Source organism: Lycorma delicatula, chromosome 1 (assembly GCF_047948215.1).
Source record: "Lycorma delicatula isolate Av1 chromosome 1, ASM4794821v1, whole genome shotgun sequence".
In the NCBI taxonomy this organism is placed as follows: domain Eukaryota; kingdom Metazoa; phylum Arthropoda; class Insecta; order Hemiptera; family Fulgoridae; genus Lycorma; species Lycorma delicatula.
In genome coordinates, this window is record NC_134455.1 from 139,043,191 (window position 1) to 139,065,024 (window position 21,834).

The 21,834-nt window shown below is 31.7% G+C and overlaps 1 protein-coding gene across 10 annotated transcripts in view; it reads left to right on the forward strand.

The window, feature by feature from the left end:
* Nucleotides 1–21,834, forward strand: part of polybromo (protein) — a 315,452-nt gene that overhangs the window by 104,431 nt on the left and 189,187 nt on the right. For 9 of the 10 annotated variants that reach the window (XM_075362328.1, XM_075362291.1, XM_075362318.1 and 6 more), the window contains exons 10-12: nucleotides 4,287–4,385; nucleotides 12,868–12,933; nucleotides 19,890–20,072. In XM_075362328.1, the coding sequence (XP_075218443.1) occupies nucleotides 4,287–4,385; nucleotides 12,868–12,933; nucleotides 19,890–20,072 (348 nt within the window). The remainder of the gene's footprint in view (nucleotides 1–4,286; nucleotides 4,386–12,867; nucleotides 12,934–19,889; nucleotides 20,073–21,834) is intronic. The other variant, XM_075362308.1, reaches the window with a different exon arrangement.

Below are 21,834 nucleotides of genomic sequence, written 5' to 3' on the forward strand. Positions count from 1 at the left end.
AAGATTTGAAGATGATGTCACAGTTCAGCATTATGTGTGTAGTAGGTTGTTGGGCAGCCATCTTGTTTTTTTTTTCTGAGGGGATCAGGAAGCTACCTATCTGGTGGAGAAAATGTATTTCTGTTGAAGGAAGGTATGTAGAAAAATAAGGTAATTTATTTGTAATTTTATCAGTAAACCTACATAAACAAACTTTGGTTTATATTTGAAAGACCCTTTTATTTTAATGGCCTAAGAGTTTTCTGTTTGTTCATTCAATATTCAGTAAGATTCTAATGGAATTAAAACTTCATTCATGTCTTCAAAAAAACTTTCAGTATAAAAATATATATAGTATATGTGGACTATATGTTGACTGACTGGTTGTTGTGTCTGATTTTTAAAAATTAATAAAGAATTCTTATCACTTCTGTCAATGATAACTTTGCTTCTAATTTTGAAAGTATAATTTTTTTAGTTGTGTAATCCCTGAATCACTGCATTATACAGGGTCCAGTTGAAATAGCTCCTTGATTTCCTACTTCTGTTAAAAGTGCTAGAAGTATGAGGTGTGAAGTATGAGCTGTTTAATTATGAAGTTGTGAGGAGCTTATATTATAAATGGAAATTCATTCATTTTAACAGCAATTATTTTGCTTGCACTTATGGCTATACACTGAAATTCTTTGGTTCCTGATAGGAAGATCATATTGTTGTTATGAATATCAAATATTAGAACTACAGCTTCATCAAATTATTTGACAATAAATTAGGCCTTGTGTCTGATTGCCCAAAGAGATCTAATGAGTGAGATAGGCATTACAAATATCCCTAAACATGGGATTGTTAGATCAGTTTATGAGAAGAATTATATATGAGAACAAGCAGTTTCTTAAGTGAACGAGATCAAATAAAAACCGCATTGCATGTTATTCATTTATTCTTCAAAATGTTCGAATAAAGAACAAACTGTTGATTGAGCTCAGTCACTTGACAGTTTAGCTGTTGTATGACTGACAGCTAATTAATGGGTTTTGTTAACAAAATTTTTCATATCTAGCAGAAACTAATCCTTGACAGCTTCAAAAATGCCCTCTTCATTTTGAACATATATTGTTTGGTTTTACTGTTGTGGACTTTGAAGTGATAGGGCTGCACTTCTTTGAGAAGAGAATAAAAGCTGTTACCGTGACTTCTGATTGTTACATTGATATAATAGGCAACTTTCTGCAACTGAAGCTTAATGAACATGGAGATAAAGCTGTGTGGTTTCAACAGGAAGATGCGCCATTACTCACACGGTTACATGATCCATAGATGTTCTAAGAGAAATATTTTTTTAGAGTATTAAATTTCACTATAAGTAACATCCAGAGATCTGCATGTTCACGAGAGATTGCAGTGTGTGATTTTTTTTCTGTGGGCTGAATGTATCGGGGCTTACCTGAAGTATCAGGTAAGAGAAATAATTTTTACCTTAAATTATTAAATAAAATTTTTTATATCTTCTGTAATGTCTATTTTGTTCTTTCAAAACCAATATGTATTTTTACAAGACCCAATATTGCTGAATCTTGGCTGGTATACCCAGAAACTGTGGGATATTTCAATGGAGGAGACATTTTTGATTCTTAAAATTATATTTCCTATATGTTCTCAAAGACAGTTCACCTTTCACCTGAACTAGAAGTCTGTTTTATTGATTAACATAAAATGTCTTTTATATTAATTTTATATTTACATAACCTAAATTGGTAGTTTTATAACTTAGTTTTATAACTACTTAATTGGTAGGCAATTGGTGCCTTAATTGTTTGATTCATAGTTTTGTAAAAAAATATTATCTTTATATATAAAAATGTTAAGTTCGTTTGTGTACGCTTAAAAAACTCAAAATGTTCTGCACCGATTGAGCTCAAATTTTAGCACAATATATAACCCGCATCAAAGATTGTTTTTATCTATTTTTCGCATCAGTCACATACCTGTAATCACGAGAAAACAGTTTTTTTAACAGTCAGCTGTGTACCAGTGACCGTGCCATCTGCCGGAAGCGAGAGGAACACTCGCCATACTAGCTAACGACAACCGCAGTTACATGTGAAACAATACCTGTTCCCAATTACATTGTTTATTAACAAAAAAAAAAAATACGTCTGCACTTGCATCTGATTCAGATTAGTATACAATCTGAATTAAATATTCACTTTAATCGAGGTACTTTTGTGTGATCGTGTCGTGATTGAGCTGCGCCTTTCACCAAGCTCTGAATTTATTAGAAAACGACCAACAGTGGGATATATGTATTAATGACGCGTGCAACACTGCACATCCAAACCAAATTCACGGATTATTCGCAATTATATTGATTGCTTGCTTCCCTTCATCTCCCACAGAGTTATGGGAAAGATATCGATCGCATATGGCTGAGGATATTTTGTATAGAGTACGCCTAGAAAATACGAATATGACAATGGAATTTACAGAAGGCATTTACAACGAAGCATTGATAAATATTGAAGACAAGTGCTTAGCTATTGCAAATAAAGTTCTTAGTTAATTGGGAATGCCAGCACCCACCCGAGCTGCGATTGCTTCATTTGATGTGGATTTACGCCGTGAACAGAGTTACAACATTGGTGATCTTCAGTCATATGTTCAATCAAACATCCCCAAATTAACGCGTGAACAGAAAGGCATTTATGATCGCATAATGCAAATGATAAATGACGGAGTTGGGGGGACTTTCTTCTTGGATGCGCCAGGAGGAACTGGGAAAACATTCCTCATTAGATTGATTCTAGCAACGGTTCGATCAAAAAATGACAATTATCCTGTTGCGGAATATTAATCAGCCAAAACTCTGCAACGGCACGCGACTTGCAGTTAAGAAATTGATAAATAACGTAGTGGAAGCAACAATTTTAACGGGGCCTTTCAAAGGTGAAGATGTCCTCATTCCTCGAATACCCATAATCCCGACCGATACACCATTTTAATTTAAAAGATTGCAATTCCCAATTCGATTGGCATTTGCAATCACAATCAATAAAGTTCAAGGTCAATCTTTAGAATTGTGTGGTTTAGATTTAGATGCGGATTGCTTCTCACATGGGCAACTGTATGTTGCGTGTTCCCGAGTCGGCAAACCAGATAGCCTTTATATCTACGCAGACAGTGGAAAAACAAAAAAATATTGTATATCCACAAGTATTGCAAAATTTAACTTCTATAAAACATATGCTTTATTTTGTTTCTCATTTCTCATCCATGCAACCACAATGTGCTACAGCGAATCGTGGCGGGTAGAGGTAGTATTTAATGTTTTTTTTGTTTTTTTTTTTATTATATACTTTTATAAATATTAAAAATATTAGCTTTAAATTATTATTTTATTATAAAATTTAAAGAAAAAATAGTTTGATAATAAATAATTTTTGAGATATTTACAAAAAAATCTCAATTTTACCCCATTTCTTTGATGATCTATAGACTATCCCTATTTATTATGACTTCAGATTATTATTAAATGAGTAAAACTGGACATGACAAATGAAAAAAGTCAGTGACCCTCCTAATTAATAACTTATTGCTTTGTATTTGTTTATACTATTGTATTAAAGAAAATAAATTAAGAAAATGTAAAGTTTTTAAACAAATCTGATATTAGGTTTTTATGACATTGCTGCTGAGCTCTGAAGTTATAAAGTTAGGGGCTGAGTTCTAATTTTGCTATATTTTTTTTTTTGTCTTCAGTCATTTGACTGGTTTGATGCAGCTCTCCAAGATTCCTATCTAGTGCTAGTCGTTTCATTTCAGTATACCCTCTACATCCTACATCCCTAACAATTTGTTTTACATATTCCAAACATGGCCTGCCTAGACAATTTTTCCCTTCTACCTGTCCTTCCAATATTAAAGCGACTATTCCAGGATGCCTTAGTATGTGGCCTATAAGTCTGTCTCTTCTTTTAACTATATTTTTCCAAATGCTTCTTTCTTCATCTAGTTGCTGCAATACCTCTTCATTTGTCACTTTATCCACCCATCTGATTTTTAACATTCTCCTATAGCACCACATTTCAAAAGCTTCTAATCTTTTCTTCTCCGATTGTCCAAGTTTCACTTCTATATAAAGCGACACTCCAAACATACACTTTCAAAAATCTTTTCCTGACATTTAAATTAATTTTTGATGTAAACAAATTATATTTCTTACTGAAGGCTCGTTTAGCTTTTTGGTAAGTGTAATGATAATATTTTTTGGAAAGGTTTCAGTTTTTTATATTTGATTTTTTTCTTTGTAGAGAGGAGATTATGGTACAGTGAGTGAAGTGGCTGGTGATATGAATATAATGTTTGAAAATGCAAAGAAGTATAACAGACCTGATTCACGATTATATAAGGTAATGAAAAATTTAATTGTTCTTATAATGTTTTTAATTTTTCAGGTAATTAATTGTTACGTATCTACAATGAAAGAAAAATATTGCCATTGTTGATCTGTATAACTTTTGTATCTTGTTATTATATATCGTGAACTACAATTCCCTATGTAAAATTGCTAATTATAGGTACTCCAAATAAGCTAAGTATATTTAATAATACAGCATGATCAACACTATCTAAAGCTTTAATAGAATTAGTATAAATAACATCCACCCCATTATGTAGGACTTGTGTAACACCTTATGTGAACAATAATAAGTTAGTAACAACTGAATGTCCTGCCATGAACCCAGGTTTGTTAACGTAAATGTAAGGTTTAACATACCATCATAAGTGTTTGTACAGTAGTTTTGTAAAGACTTTAGCAAAAACATTAATAGTTGGGATAGGACGATAATTAGACACTTCATTACGATCTCCCAGTTTAAATACTGGAATAATTTTAGCTGGTTTCCATTTACTAGGAAAGCAGCTCATCTTTAGAGAAAAATTGAATATGAAACAAAGCAGGCTAGCAATAACTTCCTCACAATCCCTAAAAATATAGGTTAGAATACCATCAGGATCACAAGCTGGCTTTGGTTTCAAGCTATTTATTGCCTCAGTAACCTCATTCAAATTAAATGAATTTACGCTCGACAAATATTATTATGTGAAAGTATCAATACGCCCGTTCAGCTTATTAAAGCAATATGATACAGGAGTCTTTGATACAGATCGAAGAGAAGTATTCAGTGAATGCTGAGGTTATATCACTGCCACAAAAATCAGTATCATTCACATTTTATTACGATGAAAATCAGAGCTTTTCTTTTGACTAATAATCCAAAATTTTTTTATGTCAAACTTTTAATTACATTCTTAAGACTGGACTTTGGTAAGCCACATCTTACTTTCAGAGAATTTTACAACTCTGAATAATAGATCATGATACTTAAAATACCGTCTCTTTCGCACAGTTGTTTTTCTGATGAATATCCCTAATAATATCAACTGAAAACGAACATTGAAAACAAGAGTTTGTACTATTAAATTTTTTTTAGTACTTAGCCTTATAAAAATTCATAAATTTTAACAAACGAAATTATATAGCTAAATTGACATTGTAAAATTTTACAGCTTCTCCCAGTTAGCTGTAACAAATTTATTATAAAGATAATAAAAAAAACCCAATTTAAAATTGTAAAAAATTCTATGAGACAATAATTATATTTGGTTTGGGAATCAATAAATTAATACATAATGCCAGATGATGAGGATCCTCTTGAACTAAAGGAGGAGTTTTCCTACTCACAGATATTCGCATTACTCGACAGTGCAAGGTTAAGTGATCACTCTTTAATATTTATTATCCAATTGCAGGAGTTTAAATCCAATAGGAACTTGAAGTTACCCAATATCCGCTCAGCAAATGTTCCTTCCTTAAATTTAAACACTACTGAGTTAATTTCACGGAGGTTAAAATCACCCAAAAGCAAAATATTAACAGCATAAACCTTAGAAGTCATGTAAAACATACTCAAAAATATTTTCGTACAAACAACTAGAAGTAACTGGAGGTAAGTAAACTATATCAATTAATACACTAAAATTACTAGTATAAACCTTTACCCACACACTCAAATTTAGGATCGCAATAGCATTACAAATTTCTAACTTATCAACCGCCAAAAATACACCTCCACTGTTTCTACCATCCTGTTGATTCTTTTTATATACCTGACAGTTACTCTCAAATAATTTAGCATCAAAAAAACTGTTATTCAAACCACACTTCAGTCAGTCCAGTAATATAATAAGAGTAATTCAAACAGAAGCTTAAATGTTCATTCTAAGACCCTCTGACATTTTGATAATAAACAAAATTTTATTTTGTTTATTATGAAATGTAAAAAAATAAATATTAAAGTCAAATAAAAGCTGACTGCATTGGCAGTTAAATCAGTGAAAACATTTAATTACTTATTATTGCAGATTCATGATCTATTTATTTATTGGATTTCTAAAGTTGCTGCCATCTGTCCGCTCCCAGCTTCCATCTGGCAGTCCTCCACGTTCAAACTTTCTACAACCATCACTCAGTTATGCCATCCATTCACATGTGTCTTGGCCATCCCCTTTTTCTTCTTTCAGGTGATACCCATCCTAAAACTTTCTTAGGGAGACACTCCTCCTCTGTATCGACTTGCCCAAACCAAACCACAACTACCTTCTGTAAACATCATCTAAAATGTCCTCCACCATTTCCATTTTTTCTTGTATCACAGAGTTCCTCACTTTACCAATTGTCTTCTTTTGAACACTGTGCCTCATTAAAATACATTTCAGTTGCCAACAACTGATCTCTGTTCTTCATATCCCAGATCTCTGAGCCATACAGTATTGCATTCTGTACCTTACAGTATTGCATTTTTGTATATCCTTATCTTCTGTAACCTTTTTTGAACATTCCATAAATCTGATTGAAGTGCTTTAATCATGTTCTACCCCTAACGTGTTCCTAATTCTTTCCTGGACTTTATCCCTACTGCTCCCGAAGTTATTAAAGCATACCCTGAAATACTTTGGTTTTTCTACATCAGAAATTCTCTTTCCATCTAATAAGTCAACCTACTTCTCTGATCCAACAGCCAAATATTCACACTTATGCATATTCATTAAGACCATCAACTCCACATACTTTCTTTAAGTTTATGAATCGTACCCCAAATTGTCTTCATCTTCTGATACTATGATTTGGTCATTTGCAAAATACAATGTGAGTAACTTTTCTTCATTCAAAGGGATTCCCATACTCCTACACTTTTTATGCCTGTTATCCAAAATTAAACAAAGGTACAGTTTAAAATATGTCAGAGACAATCCACAACCCTGCTGCAGCCTTTTATTTACCTTAAATTCCTCTGTATCCTCATCTCTTACTCTCACACATGCCGTATTATCAGTATATAAATTCTAAACTGCACTTGTCAAAGTAGGATTGACTTCCATCTGGATCAGTTCCTCAAATAGATGATACAGAGATACATTATCATATACCCTTTCCAAATTCAATCAAAGCAACATGGGAGTTCTCTTCCAACCTGCACTTTATTCTCCAACTACAACTTAAGAGTGAAGTTGATATATACAGTTGACTCCTCTGCTCTAAATCCAGTCTGTTCTTTCCTCTGTTTCACTACAGTTTCTCTCAAGTAAAGTTTTAACAACACTTGAATAAAGTTTCCTGATGAAAGGAATGATGACTGATTATCCTGTATAATTTCTTAATCATCTCTAGGTCCTTTTTTATGCACAGGAGTAATATAATATGATCTAAATTCAACTGGAACCATCTTACCATTCAGGCATCTTTCAAACAAATTCTTTAACATGCTTATCATTTTATCTGGTCTCCTCTTTATCAACTCTGGATACACTGACCCAAATCATGTTGATATCCTCACCTTTACATTCCTGACAATTCCTAACATCCCTCAACTCCAGATCCAGGTATTAAGCCTCTGCATGAACAAACCTTCCTCATTCTCTCCTGCCCTCGTGCAACAACTGTTGAAAATATTCCTTCCACTCAAACTCTCCAACTGCTCGTTCCTTACCTCTCCCTCTGAATGAACTTTTAACAGCTTTCAGTGTCTTCCAAATCTCATGGCTTTTAGATCCTCCCAACATTCCCTCAGACCTCTCACATCTCCTTTCCACTCTGCATTCTTTTTCCTTACTACCTCTCCCTTAACGTGCAACAACTGTTGAAAATATTCCTTCCACTCAAACTCTCCAACTGCTCGTTCCTTACCTCTCCCTCTGAATGAACTTTTAACAGCTTTCAGTGTCTTCCAAATCTCATGGCTTTTAGATCCTCCCAACATTCCCTCAGACCTCTCACATCTCCTTTCCACTCTGCATTCTTTTTCCTTACTACCTCTCCCTTAACCTTTCTGTTCAATCTCTTATATATTTTTCCCTACTGGTATTATCTTCAGTATCAAGATATTCCAAATAAGCCTTCCTCTTTCCTGTATTCTTTTTGCAATATCCTAATTGCACCATTAAGGCTTCTCTCTCCTTTTAATACGAAACCAGAGCTTCTAAAGCAGCTTCATGAATACATTTCTTTTTATGATTGTATTCCTTCTCTATCGTCTGCTCAGCTATTTGAAACTTTGCTTCAGTCTTTCCTGATACAACCTCATATAGTCATATAGTGTCTTTCCAGAGCCCTTCCAAATTATACTTACAATATTCAATTCCTTTTTTGCTTTGTCTTCCTGTTTCTGTGATCCTCCACTTATATATATATATATATATATATATATATATATGTATATTAAAAACCAAAAACTTATCCACCAAACATTAAGAGAAAAACCTAAAAAAACTAATACCAATAGTCTATAATACTTTTTTAGGGGTTTCTCTTATTTTTTTGGTGGTTAAGTTGTTGTTTTTGAGTTAATAATAAGAGTTTTTGAGTTAATAATTGGCATAGTGATCAATATGTTGATGAATTATTTGAATTTTCAGAAAGTTATATATATGTATATATATATATATATATATATAAAGTACACCTTAATCCTCAGAAACCAACGTATGCTCCCATAGTCTGCTCCTTGCTGGACCTAATATCCTGTACCTCCAACCTTGATTTTTGTTTATAGTAAAATAGTCTGTAATGGTATGCAACCCTCTCTAGTGTCTTGATGCCATGTGTATTTAAGCACATCCTTGTTGGCAAAGAAAGCATTCATTATTTTTTACTCATATTGGTCCACTAAATCCATCAAATGATCTCCATTATTATTCCTCACACTTTCCCCAAAAGGCCTTGCCAACAAATTATTACTATACTTCCCAATGTTAACATTAACCAAAAATTACTTACCAACTGCTCTGTGTCACCTGCCTAGCATCTCTTAAACTCTGTTCAAAACTGTCTTTTAACTCAATTGGTGCATATACTCCTACAACAACCACTGTAAGTGCTCTTATCTTTAACACAACCTTTATTGCACATTCACTAACTGCTTCCCATGACATAATCCTCTCTACCAGTAACATGGTCAACAGAACAGATACCAGTCACCTCATCTATACTCCTTTCTATTATTAGTGCACATAATTCTGAAGTATCTCACAACCACGTCCTTTTTAATTTGTTTCAGAAACAATAAGAATTTGATATCTTTTCAACTTTAACAAGATTTTAATCTGTTAATTTCTGAAACTTTGGACATTCCATATCCCAAAATTTATGATCCATTTTCATTTTTGTTGTCGAACCTGATTAAATCCGTCCATAATCCGAGGCATTCTACTGGGAAATTTAGCAGGAAACTTTATTAGATTTCAGTAGAAAACTTTTACATGGGCAAGGAACTGGCCCACACACAATACCACTAACTAGGAGGACCATGTGATTTGTTCTTGAAATTTTGTTGCCATAGTCTTTGAAAACCTAATTTCAAACTGCAAGGCAGCAGTGCTAGTTTTTGTCCACCCTGGGTATTTTATTTCCCCAGTACTCTCCAACCAAAGTTGGTGACTATATCCCATCGTCAGGATGGCTGGGACGCCAGGGATGGCCTAGTAGCAGCTCTAACAATAGCTACTGGTGATTCATGATGTAAATTAATGTTCTTCATAAATACTGTAAATATAACGAATACAATATCAAAGAAAAAAAGAAACAAATATTAATATTAGAGCAAAAAATAACCATATTTGTATATACCAACATACTCATACATGTGTGTGCATAAAAACACAAGTGTGTATGCAAAAAAATAGATAGAAAGTTGAGTATTGTACTGTACAAGGAATATACGTATAAATTAATATAATAAAAATTAAAACTTCAAAATCATGGTAATTCAGTTCATTCTGTTAATAAATATTTTGTAATATCATTTGAAGTAAAGCTAATAATGATGATTATCAAGATTGTATAAAAATATGTGACCACTGCAACGTTTTCAAAACTATCAAAATAAACTTAAGTAATTGACCACAGTATGTGTATTTCTTAATAATGTTTTTGAGGACTGAAATTAATTCAGTACAAGACAAAGAACATTGCGAGTACTTGATAAGCAAAAATATCTAATATACGAGGGTTATTTTTTTTTCAAGGTCTTTTTTTATCATATCTTTTTGAGGGCTCCTTCAAAAAGCCAGAATGAGTTATGAAGATACAAAAATGGGCTATAAGATCATTATTTAACGCCCATAAGTATAAGTCATGTTAACTGGTATTTAGAAAATTAAAAACGTTAACTTATCCATGAGTTTAGGTTTATGAATGTGTAATTTTTTCTAGCATGAATAATCACTTACTCTTTAAAGTAGCAATTCCTGTCTTTATCAAAGTCATATTAACTGGTATTTAGAAAATTAAAAACGTTAACTTATCCATGAGTTTAGGTTTATGAATGTGTAATTTTTTCTAACATGAATAATCACTTACTCTTTAAAGTAGCAATTCCTGTCTTTATCAAATCAGACAACAGAACTGTTTTCATATTACTCAACACTTTACTGCATCTTATGAGAAAGGTACTTACTTTGGTTCCATTGCCATTTTTAATAAATTACTGAATCTTATCACTAGTTTATTTAAAGTGAAATTAAAAAATCTCTTTTACAGAAACAGGGTAATAGTCTTTGGATATTAATTTTTTTTAAAGTACTATTTAAAATATTTTTTAGAAATCTCCATATTTTCCACATGCTTTTTAATGTGTATGTAAACTTGTGTTTAAATGATTTTCATTAGTAATTTCTAAATTGTGATTATTTTTTTAGTTATTTTTAATATTTAGTATCTTCATGCATTTCATGTGCTTATACATTAAATAATTAATATGGACTTAAACCACGAGGGTTATTTTTTTTTCAAGGTCCGATCGGACGTGAAATAAAAACCAGCGCAAAAATTGGATAAACCTTTCGCATATGTGTTGCGCAGAGTCTCTAGTATGGCCTTCAATCACGTCATGTCACTTCGTTTAGTTCTGAACATGCAGCTAGCACGTAAACATGTCTACAACAATAGCATCTCCCGCCAAGTGTGAAGTGCGTGTGGTAATTCGATTTCTTCAGGCTGAGGGGTGTAATGCAGCTGAAATTCATCGGCGAATAAGAAATGTGTACGGTGAAACTTCAATGAGTGACAGCAAAGTGCGACAATGGTGCAGGAACTTTAAAGCAGGACATACAGATGTTCATGATGCAGGCGGTCAGGGAAGGAAACGAGTGGATGAGGCTATTCGAGAAAATCATCAGTTCACAATTTCTGTATTGAGTGATTTGTTTCCTGAAATTTCAAGGTCAGCTCTCTACACTATTGTGAGTGAGAGACTTCAGTACCGCAAACTGTGTGCGAGATGGGTTCCCAAGATGCTGTCCGACCATCACAAAACAATGAGAATGGATGTCTCCCTAACGTTTCTCCAGCGCTACCACAATGAAGGAGAAGATTTTTTGAACAAAATTGTCTCAGGGGACAAGACATGGGTCCATTTCAAAACTGAAGAAACAAAAGAACAATCCAAACAGTGGATGCATTCTCATTCTCCCAGTAAATCAAAGAAGTTCAAGCGAACTTTCTCCAACAGAAAGTGTATGGCTACTGTATTCTGGGACCGGAATGGAGTTCTCTTGGTGGAATTCATGGAACGTGGCATGACCATCACTGCAGCCTCATACTGCGTGACTCTTCAACGTCTACGAAGGGCAATTCAGAATAAGCGGAGAGGAATGTTGTCATCAGGCATTGTCTTTCTCCATGACAATGCTCGGCCGCACACTGTAGCTGTAACAATGAAGTTCCTGTAGCGTCTTCATTGGGAAGTGTTTGATCACCCACCATACAGCCCAGACTTGGCTCCATCCGATTTTCACCTCTTTGCTCACATGAAACACTGGCTAGGAGGACAACATTTTGGCACAGACATCGAGCTGCAGATCAGCGTAGAAACATGGTTGAAAACACAGGCAGCTTGTTTCTATGACGAGGGTATTGGAAAGTTAGTGCCACGCTACGACAAATGTCTAAATTGGAGTGGTGACTATATAGAGAAATAGCGTAACTGTGTTAGTACTTGTTACAAATAAAAAATTTTTTATTTTCACTGTGGTTTTAATTTCGTGACCAATCGCACATTGAAAAAAATAACCCTCGTATACCTGTTTTTTATTTCTTATATTTTGTTTTACTGCTCTGATCATGATTTTACAAATTCTAGGGTAGTGTTTTTTTGTTTGTGGAGTAACATATCTACTGGTTGGTTCTTGATATAATCTATATAATCTATTTTTGTGTAATGATTTGAATAAAAAATGAATACAATTTTTTTTGTTGGTTTTTTAATGGACAGGCCTTTGTATTAATCAGTTCACAATTTGTTGATACTAATTTTGTGAAAATTTTCATTACAGGATGCTGCTAAACTTCAAAAGGTGATGCAGAGTAAAGTTCAAGAATTGTTAGAAGTTGACCACCAGGTTGGTTATGTGTCAATATTTTCAGTCTAAATTAAATAATTATTATAATATTCCATGTATTGATTTTTTTAACAACCATTATAGGTATTGTTTTATACCAAAATAATTTGTTGTTAATTGCACAAAATAATGGTGTTTTGTTTTTGTTTTTGCATATGCAATGTATAGAGATTTAGTTATTTTTATAGAATTATCATTATTCTGCATTTAATTGTGTCGGTTTTAGGTGACCCAAAGCAAATTTTATCAAAAAGATATAGTTGTGCTTTATAATAACAAGTATCGTATAGCAGGCTTATGTAGGAAATTGAAGAGTGAAGTGGTTTTCTGAATGTTCATAGAGGTGAATGTACAGTAAAAAGTAGTTTTAATTAATTTTGTACTGCTTAAATTTTACTTTCAAGACAATATTTGGCCCGAGTAATATTTCACTCCTGTCTCCATAGGAAAAATTGTGCAATGAACATCATTTATTGTCATATAAACCAGCAAAGATTTTGTTTGTACAACTTATTGTAATGTATAATATAACAACTAGACAAAAGATACCGCAAAATTGTTACACGTTTTATTTTCATTACTTGAGATTTTGTTAAATATTTTTGCCAATTGTACCTAAATAACGTTCATAAATTTAGCATACTAACAACAAAAAGCTTCAAAATCCTGAACATTTTTAGCTGTTTTGGAGTTGTGATTTTGTATCACGGCTCTAACCCCAATGATTTCCTTTTTTATCCCCAAAACACAATTTTATGTAGGTTGTTCGTGCATTTCATTCAAATAAAAATGTGAGTACATACAGCAAACAAATCAATGCACCCTGCTTTTTATTGGAAAGACAACAAATTTAAGGAAAGCTTAACAAAATTATGGAGAAAGAAAGAGTACAAGCTATCCAATCTGTAAACAAATCAGGTAGCTGTGAGGAGTATTAGACAAAAAATTGTAAAATGTTCTTGGCAAGGAGGTAGATGTGATTGTAGTCTCTGCCCACTGCTTTCCAACTTGGATATAAAAAAAGCAGTCCAGGACTAAAGGATGAATTTTGTAGTGGAGAAATTGTCCAAGGAAAGAAATAAAAATGTTAAAATTCTCTGATAGCATTGTGTTTTTATTGATACCATAAATGAGTTAGAATAAATTATGCATATAAAGCATTATATTAAAGCAATTATATATTATAAAAGCATTATATTAAAGTGTTAAGTATATGTAAATTAAAAGAATGTTTTAAAGTAATAGATATAGGATTTAATACCATCTGAAGAAGCAGATAATGTAAAAACTAGTTAATGGAAATTTATATTGTGAGCTTACCTTATCTAATTATTGTGTTTTGGTGGTTTGCATTCCATATAATATGCATTTAATGCGTGCATATACATATACAATATGTGCCATGAAAAAACTGAAAGAATTTTAATTTTTTAGATTTGATTTAAAATAACACTAAAATGCCAATAAACAATTAAAATTTTGTAACAAAATTTTTTCAGAATTTAATCCTGAAAAAATTAATAAAGTAATATCAACTAAACATGAAGAAGGGTTTAAAAAAATTGATTTTTATTAATATCCAAACAGACAAAACATGACAGAAAAATACATTGAACACATCTAGAAACAAAATTAATTATTAAAAGTAGTGGTTCTTTTCCATCATGTTCACAGATTTTGTCAGAATTAAATTCTCTGTAATTTTGTTGCAAATATTATTTACTTACTTTAATTAAATAAAATTATTGCAGGTTAAGCCAAAATAATTAAGTTTTGGGTCATTAATTTTTAGGGTTTTACAATCATTTTCTAAAAAAATACTAGTAATATAGTAATTTTACTATATCTGAAACCTGTTTTATTCACTTTTTCTGGTCAGAAACAGTATAAAACTATCAAATTAACTGCTCAACTTTAGTTCCAAGAATTACAGTATGACTTTACTTTTTATGAATTTACTCAGGGTGAAATTTTCGCAAGCTACAACCAAAAAACAGTGTTTCTGGATCCATGTTGTAACTAACATATTTCTGTATTTTTATCTGTAGAACATGACTGAAATTTGTTCGGTTTTTTTTGTTATATGCCTTTCTTGTACATATATATCTGAAGTTAACCCTTTAATAATTTTGAATAACCTGGAAAATACTCTCCATTGGATTTTTGGGAAAAAGTTCGTTTTCTAAATTTATTAGTCAGTCCTTTTTCAGTTTTTACTTCCTTGTACAAAGTAAAGGAAGTATTGTAATCATGAAAAATGTTGGTCTTCACATATCAATGGAACATCCATTTTGACCATCCCTGAATCCATTTTGACTAGTTTCAGCATGAGACGTCTCTACATACATATGTATGTATATATCATACATAACTCAAAAAACTATTAGCCGTAGAATGTTGAAATTTTGGATTTAGGACTGTTGTAACATCTAGTTCTGCACCTCTCCTTTTTATTGCAATCGATCTGACCAAAAATGTCCAAAAAAGCCCAAAATCAAAAAAATTTAGATTTTGGACTCTTTCTTACAGTAATAAGCCCTCATTGAGAGCTTTTCAACGGTATATTGTAAGTGGTACTTATTTTCATTGGTTCCAGAGTTATAGCGAAATAAAAGTTTAAGTAATGAAATATTTGAATCTTACAAGAGGAAGGCACATCGGTTCAAATACAACTTCATTTCCTTTTCTTTTCTTTTTTTTTTAATTAAATATATTTATTTATTAATAATAAATTTAAATATTTATTAAAAATTATTAAAAAAATTTTTACAATAAATAATAATTTTGTAATAACAATAAAAAAAATCAAAATAAAAAAAATCAAAAGTTATTAGTGAAATAAACTTTTTTATGTATTTTTCATTTAGAAAAAATTGTATATATGTAATTTAATAGGGGTGTGCAAGGAAGTCATGTGTTGTCCAAATCAGATTTTTTTTACAGATGGTTCAGGAGCCAGAAAATCGTAGACTTACTGACATTTTATAAAAATATAGAATCCATTATCTCATGATCGGGATCATCTTTCTCATTGTCACTAATAGTTTCATTTTGAAAAATCTGAAGTATAAATTTCTCATTCAGAGATGAGTCACCAGAAATATTAGCTGCTATCTATCTTAGACGCTTACGTTTTACTAAATCTAAAGAACAATAAATATATGTTACTTTCAATTATAAAACACTATAAAAATAAAGATAAAACTATGAAAAAGTATAATCTGACATAACATAACCATCAAAACATTTAATGAGACAAATAAACTTTAAAGAATATGAAATTCTTTAGTTGCAAAACAATAGGGGAAATATTTCATGAAGTAACCATAGATGTCATATGATACATACAGATCACATCATTATTACAAGATTACAACGATGCAGATTGGAAATTGAAATCACATGTCGCCATGCAAAAGTGTGATGGACATTTATCCATAAACATATTATACGTGGATGCAGTTGTTTAAGAGTTAAGTAGGATTACTGAGAAAGACAGACAAAATAAGAGTTCAGAAAGAGTGACATGAGCAAGGTGAACTTTTATACAAAAAAAGAAGACAGCTGATATAAATATGGATCTAGAAATTAAAAACAAAATTTTCAGTAATATTTTTGTGCACCTTTATGATGGTAAAACATGGATAATAAAGTAACTTAGTAAAAGCAGAAAAAAATAGAGCCTTTGAAATTTTGTGGTATAGCAGGGGGTTGGACAAATTAATTTGGTTGATAAAGTGTGAATTAACTCATTGGAGACAATGGACGGATAGTGCCCATCCTAAATCTTAGCGAGTTGATATGCCGGAAGATGACTTAATATTTAAAGATGTATTTCTTAACTTTACCAATAAATTTCATTGTACGAACTGATTTACTTTATTCTTTTGTCTTATGCAGAGAATTGTTTGCCTGGCAAATGATGATTTTGATGTGTTTATAGATAATTTTTTGAATGAATCCAATAATGATAGTGTTGCAATTAGTGAATGCTCTGATAATGAAGATAGTAGTGACAGTGGCATTGAAAAAAAATGAAGATTCTTCTAACCGAAACAAATCCAGTTGGGAGTGGAAACACAGAAAAAGTAATGTTTGTGAACTTTCATTTATTGGTAATGTTGGAATTAATCCTATAATAATGCGTTGTCTTACTAGTAAACTAAAGAATTAGAGTAGTCAATAAATTTTTTTGATGAAACGTTCTGGCACCAAGTTGTTTTGGAATCAAATGCTTACATTAGGTAAAACAATAACTACAAATGGACGAATGTAACTCCTGATGAACTAAAAGCCTATTTTTCACTTATTATTCTTATGTTACAGTATTTTTTTTTGTCTTCAGTCATTTGATGCAGCTCTTCATGATTCCCTATCTAATTCTAGTCGTTTCATTTCAATATACCCTCTACATCCTACATCCCTAACAATTTGTTGTACATATTCCAAACATTGCTTGCCTGCACAATTTTTTCCTTCTACCTGTCCCTCCAATATTAAAGCGACTATTCCAGGATGCCTTAATGTATGGCTTATAAGTCTCTCTTCTTTTAATTATATTTTTCCAAATGCTTCTTTCTTCATCAGTATGCTGCAACACCTCTTCATTTGTCACTTTATCCACTCATCTGATGTTTAACATTCTTCTGTAGCATCATATTTCAAAAGCTTCTAATCTTTTCTTCTCAGCTACTCCAATCATCCAAATTTCACTTCTGTATAAAGCTACGTTCCAAACATATACCTTCAAAAATGTTTTCCTGACGTTTAAATTAATTTTTGATGTAAACAAATTATATTTCTGACTGAAGGCTCATTTCGCCTGTGCTATTCAGCATTTTATATCGCTCCTGCTTCATCCATCTTTAGTAATTGTTCTTCCCAAATAACAACATATTTCTACCTCCATAATCTTTTCTCTTCCTATTTTTACATTCGGTGGTCCATCTTTGTTATTTCTACTACATTTCATTACTTTCATTTTTTTCTTGTTTATTTTCATGCAGTAGTTCTTGTGTAGGACTTCATCCATGCTGTTCATTATTTCTTCTAAATCTCAGCTAGAATTACTATAACAGCTTTATCATTTTTATTTGTCGCATCTTTATCTTTTCACCTTTTACAGTTACTCCGGATCTAAATTGTTCTCTAACATTAATTGCTAGTTCTATGTAAAAGGTTAAAAAGTAATGGGGATAGGGAACTTCATTTTCGGACTCCCTTTCTTACTATCGCTTCTTTCTTATGTTCTTCAATTACTACTGTTGTTGTTTGGTTCCTGTAAATGTTAACAATCGTTCTTCTATTTCTGTTTTTAAACCCAAATTTTTTATAATGCTGAACATTTTATTCCAGTTTACATTATCGTATGCCTTTTCCAGGTCTATAAATGCCAAGTATGTTGGTTTGTTTTTCTTTAATCTTCCTTTTACTATTAATCCGGGTGCTAAAATTGCTTCCCTTATCCCTATACTTTTTCTGATACCAAATTGGCCTTCTCCTAATACTTCTTTCACTATTCTCTCAATTCTTCTGTACAGAATTCTAGTTAAGATTTTTGATGCATGACTAGTTAAGCTAATTGTTCTGTATTCTTGAATTTATCTGCTCCTGCTTTCTTTGGTATCATAACTATCACTCTTTTTGAAGTCTGACAGAACGTCCCCTTATTTTTAAATATTACACACCAGTTTGTATAATCTATCAATCGCTTCCTCACCTGCACTGCCCACTGATTCTGCAGGTATTTCATCTATTCCAGGAATCTTTCTGCTATTCAAATCTTTTAATGCTCTCTTAAATTCAGATTTCATTATTGTTTCCTCTTTCATCCTCTTCAACTCTTAATTATCTTAATAAAATTGAAATCTTTCAAACAAGATTCTTTAAGTTGCCATTCCAGTGGCTGAGATGCACTCATGATGATATGGTAAAAAATTAGGATCGGTTAAATTAAAGGTTAATGTAATTAATAGGACTAGAAATTAGTGACATAAATTATACACATCTGATTATAGGTTACCAAAAATTTAAACAATGACATTTACAATGAACAGCTGATCAATAGTGATGTCATTAGTAAGTCCACCTGGAGTTCACAATTTAGGTACTTCTTAGGTGAGGTTAGTTTTGAGTGTTTATGGCCAAAGTAATGGAGTACAAAATTTTAATTTTAAATAATTTTGAAGGTAAGTTATTGAAGTAGGGTACAAATAGGATTTATTTTTCTAGCTATGTATTGTGAATAATGTTTCGGTAGAGGGCTATTTTACTATCCATATCAAATGTAAAAGAAGAAAATTATTTGTCGGTTGTGTATTAATAATGTGAATTTGTTAACATTGTATTATGAGGAGGTTAGATACATGTTGAGTTCTGAACAGGGTTGCCAGATTTGTAATTGTTATTGAAATTATTTGAATAATTTTCTGATTAAATGCCAGTTTATAATGGGTTGTGTGAATGTTATATGTAACCAATGAATATTGGAATATCACTGATGTGTTAAAAGTAGACACTTCTGATAAAATTAATAATTTATTCAAATTTATAGAGAACTGAGAAGGCAAGCTTTGGTTTTGTAAACCTGTAAAACATACGTAACTTTATGTGCCGTATTAACTTGCTTGGAGTAACAGTGATTCTTTTTATTTTGTTTAAGTATTCTAAGATACAGTTATGATAAAGTAAGTCTTGTACATGCTTGGTCTTTGATACAGTGAGTATTAGTGTGTATTGATATTTTTAAAGATGCATTCTGATTGTAATTATTATGTAATTATAATTGAGATTTTTATTAGAATATAGAAGTAATTAATTTTTTTAATATATGATGAAAATGGTTTTTATTTTGTTCATCAAACTCTACTGTATAAGTTTTTAATTTGTAAGCGGTTGATAATTAAATAAAAATAAATAGAGCTTTCAGTTTGATGTTTTTGTTTTTATTTTCATAGTATTCAGAGAGCGAGGATGAATCATCAGCAGAAGTTGTGCCAGAAGCTGTTGAGCCACCGCCTGATGAACCGCCAAAGAAGCTAAGCAAAGCCCATCGATGTTTGACACGTGGAAAATATCTTGACAATATTCCTCTTAAAAGAAGGCTTTACTCGCTCTGCAAGTGCCTCATTGATTATGTTGTAAGAGGACTTTTTAACTGATTAGGTGTAGCAAATAGGATTAAGTATTTATAAATTTTAATATAACATTAATTTATTTTATTATAGGTGATACTTTTTAATGCAGCAACTCTGATCGGTGACAGCTATTCTGAATTGCATGTTTTTGCTTAAAATATTGTGATTTTTGTCTTAAGTTATGAAAATCAACCTTGTTCACCCAACATATGACAGTATTAAAGTTTTGTACTGGAGACCTATATTTTGTGAAATGTTTGGAGGGGTTTTTAAATGGTTTGGTTATTTTTTATTTGAACCTGAATTATCTACGCTCTTAAAATTGAAGTTAAATTTTAAAGATTTTTTTTATCCTTTGGGACCACCGTTAGGTATTGCTTCAGAGGATGAGATGAATGATTTATAGTGTGTGTGAAAATGCCATGCCTGACCGGGATTTGAACCCGAGTCTTCCAGATGAAAGGCTGAGATGCTACCACTGGCGCCACAGAGGTGTTATCTATGGTTTTGCTGTGACAGCTATGCAGCTCTGGCTACTGAAGGCTTTGTTCTTGACATATTACTTCTTATGAAAAAATAAAGTGTAAGATTAAAGTATGCAAGTGTGTGATTAAAGGATTATGTAAAAAATTACTTTATCTTAAAATTTTGAGATATGAACCTATGTGGTGACGTCCCCCAACCTCGTTTACTAATTATAACCAAAATTAAGTAGCATCAATGACCCGTATTTAGAAGTCATTATACAACATTTCATAAAATTGTTTGATCGATTCTAAAGGTAACAAGCAAAATATAACTGACCAAAAAAAAGTAGATTTAGTATCACCCATCGTGTATGTAATTGTTTAGACACATAAGAAAGTGATATATTATATAATGGATTCATTTATTTAGTACAAATTGTGACTGAGTCCAGAAGAAACAAAAAAGAAACAGGAATATTTTAGCTCCCACCTCTTGATGGGGATTTGAATAAAATTGAACTGTCAGATAGTAACTAAAGGCAATTAAAATCCTTTAACCCGTTAATTATGTTGATGATTAATACCGAGTAACTGCGTGGATTTTTTTATTATTTGACAGCCAATTGTGCTCTTGAACTCTTAACTGCGTGTATTTGGCTTTATATTCATGATACCAGTAGAAAAATTTCAATATAATTACATAACTTAACTGTGTAATGTTACAAAAAAATGTGTTAAAGGGTTTATAATAAATAACTATTTTGTAACCTTAAGCCATAAACTAAAACAAGAAAATAATTCACATATTATGCAAACACATGATGTAAATGGAAACAAAACTAAGCTCTATTACTACATTTTTCTTCAGAAAAAACTAAACTAAAATAAAAATATACAACACGAACTGTAGAAAATGGCTAAGAGACTCGTATATGAAAATATAACCAAGAAACTACAAACCAAATACATATGAAAGTCAAACTATAGAACAGCTGATCAGGAGAAACATGGAACAAATAAGAAAAAAAAAAATAAGAGTGTAGATTCTGACAGCATGACAGAGTGCGTAATATTATAACAAAATACATTGGGATGCAATACTTGACTGTGTAATATTACAGCAAAATGTGTAAAAGGGTTAAGTCAAAAAATTTACCTACCCTTTGAGTAAAATTTTGAGATGCATAAGACCCTGCCTTGCCCTCTTGACCAGAATAAATTGCATCAATGTTCTGAATGTAGAAATCATTGTGTGCCAAATTTCATGAAAATTGGTTCACCCAGTTTGAAGATATCTG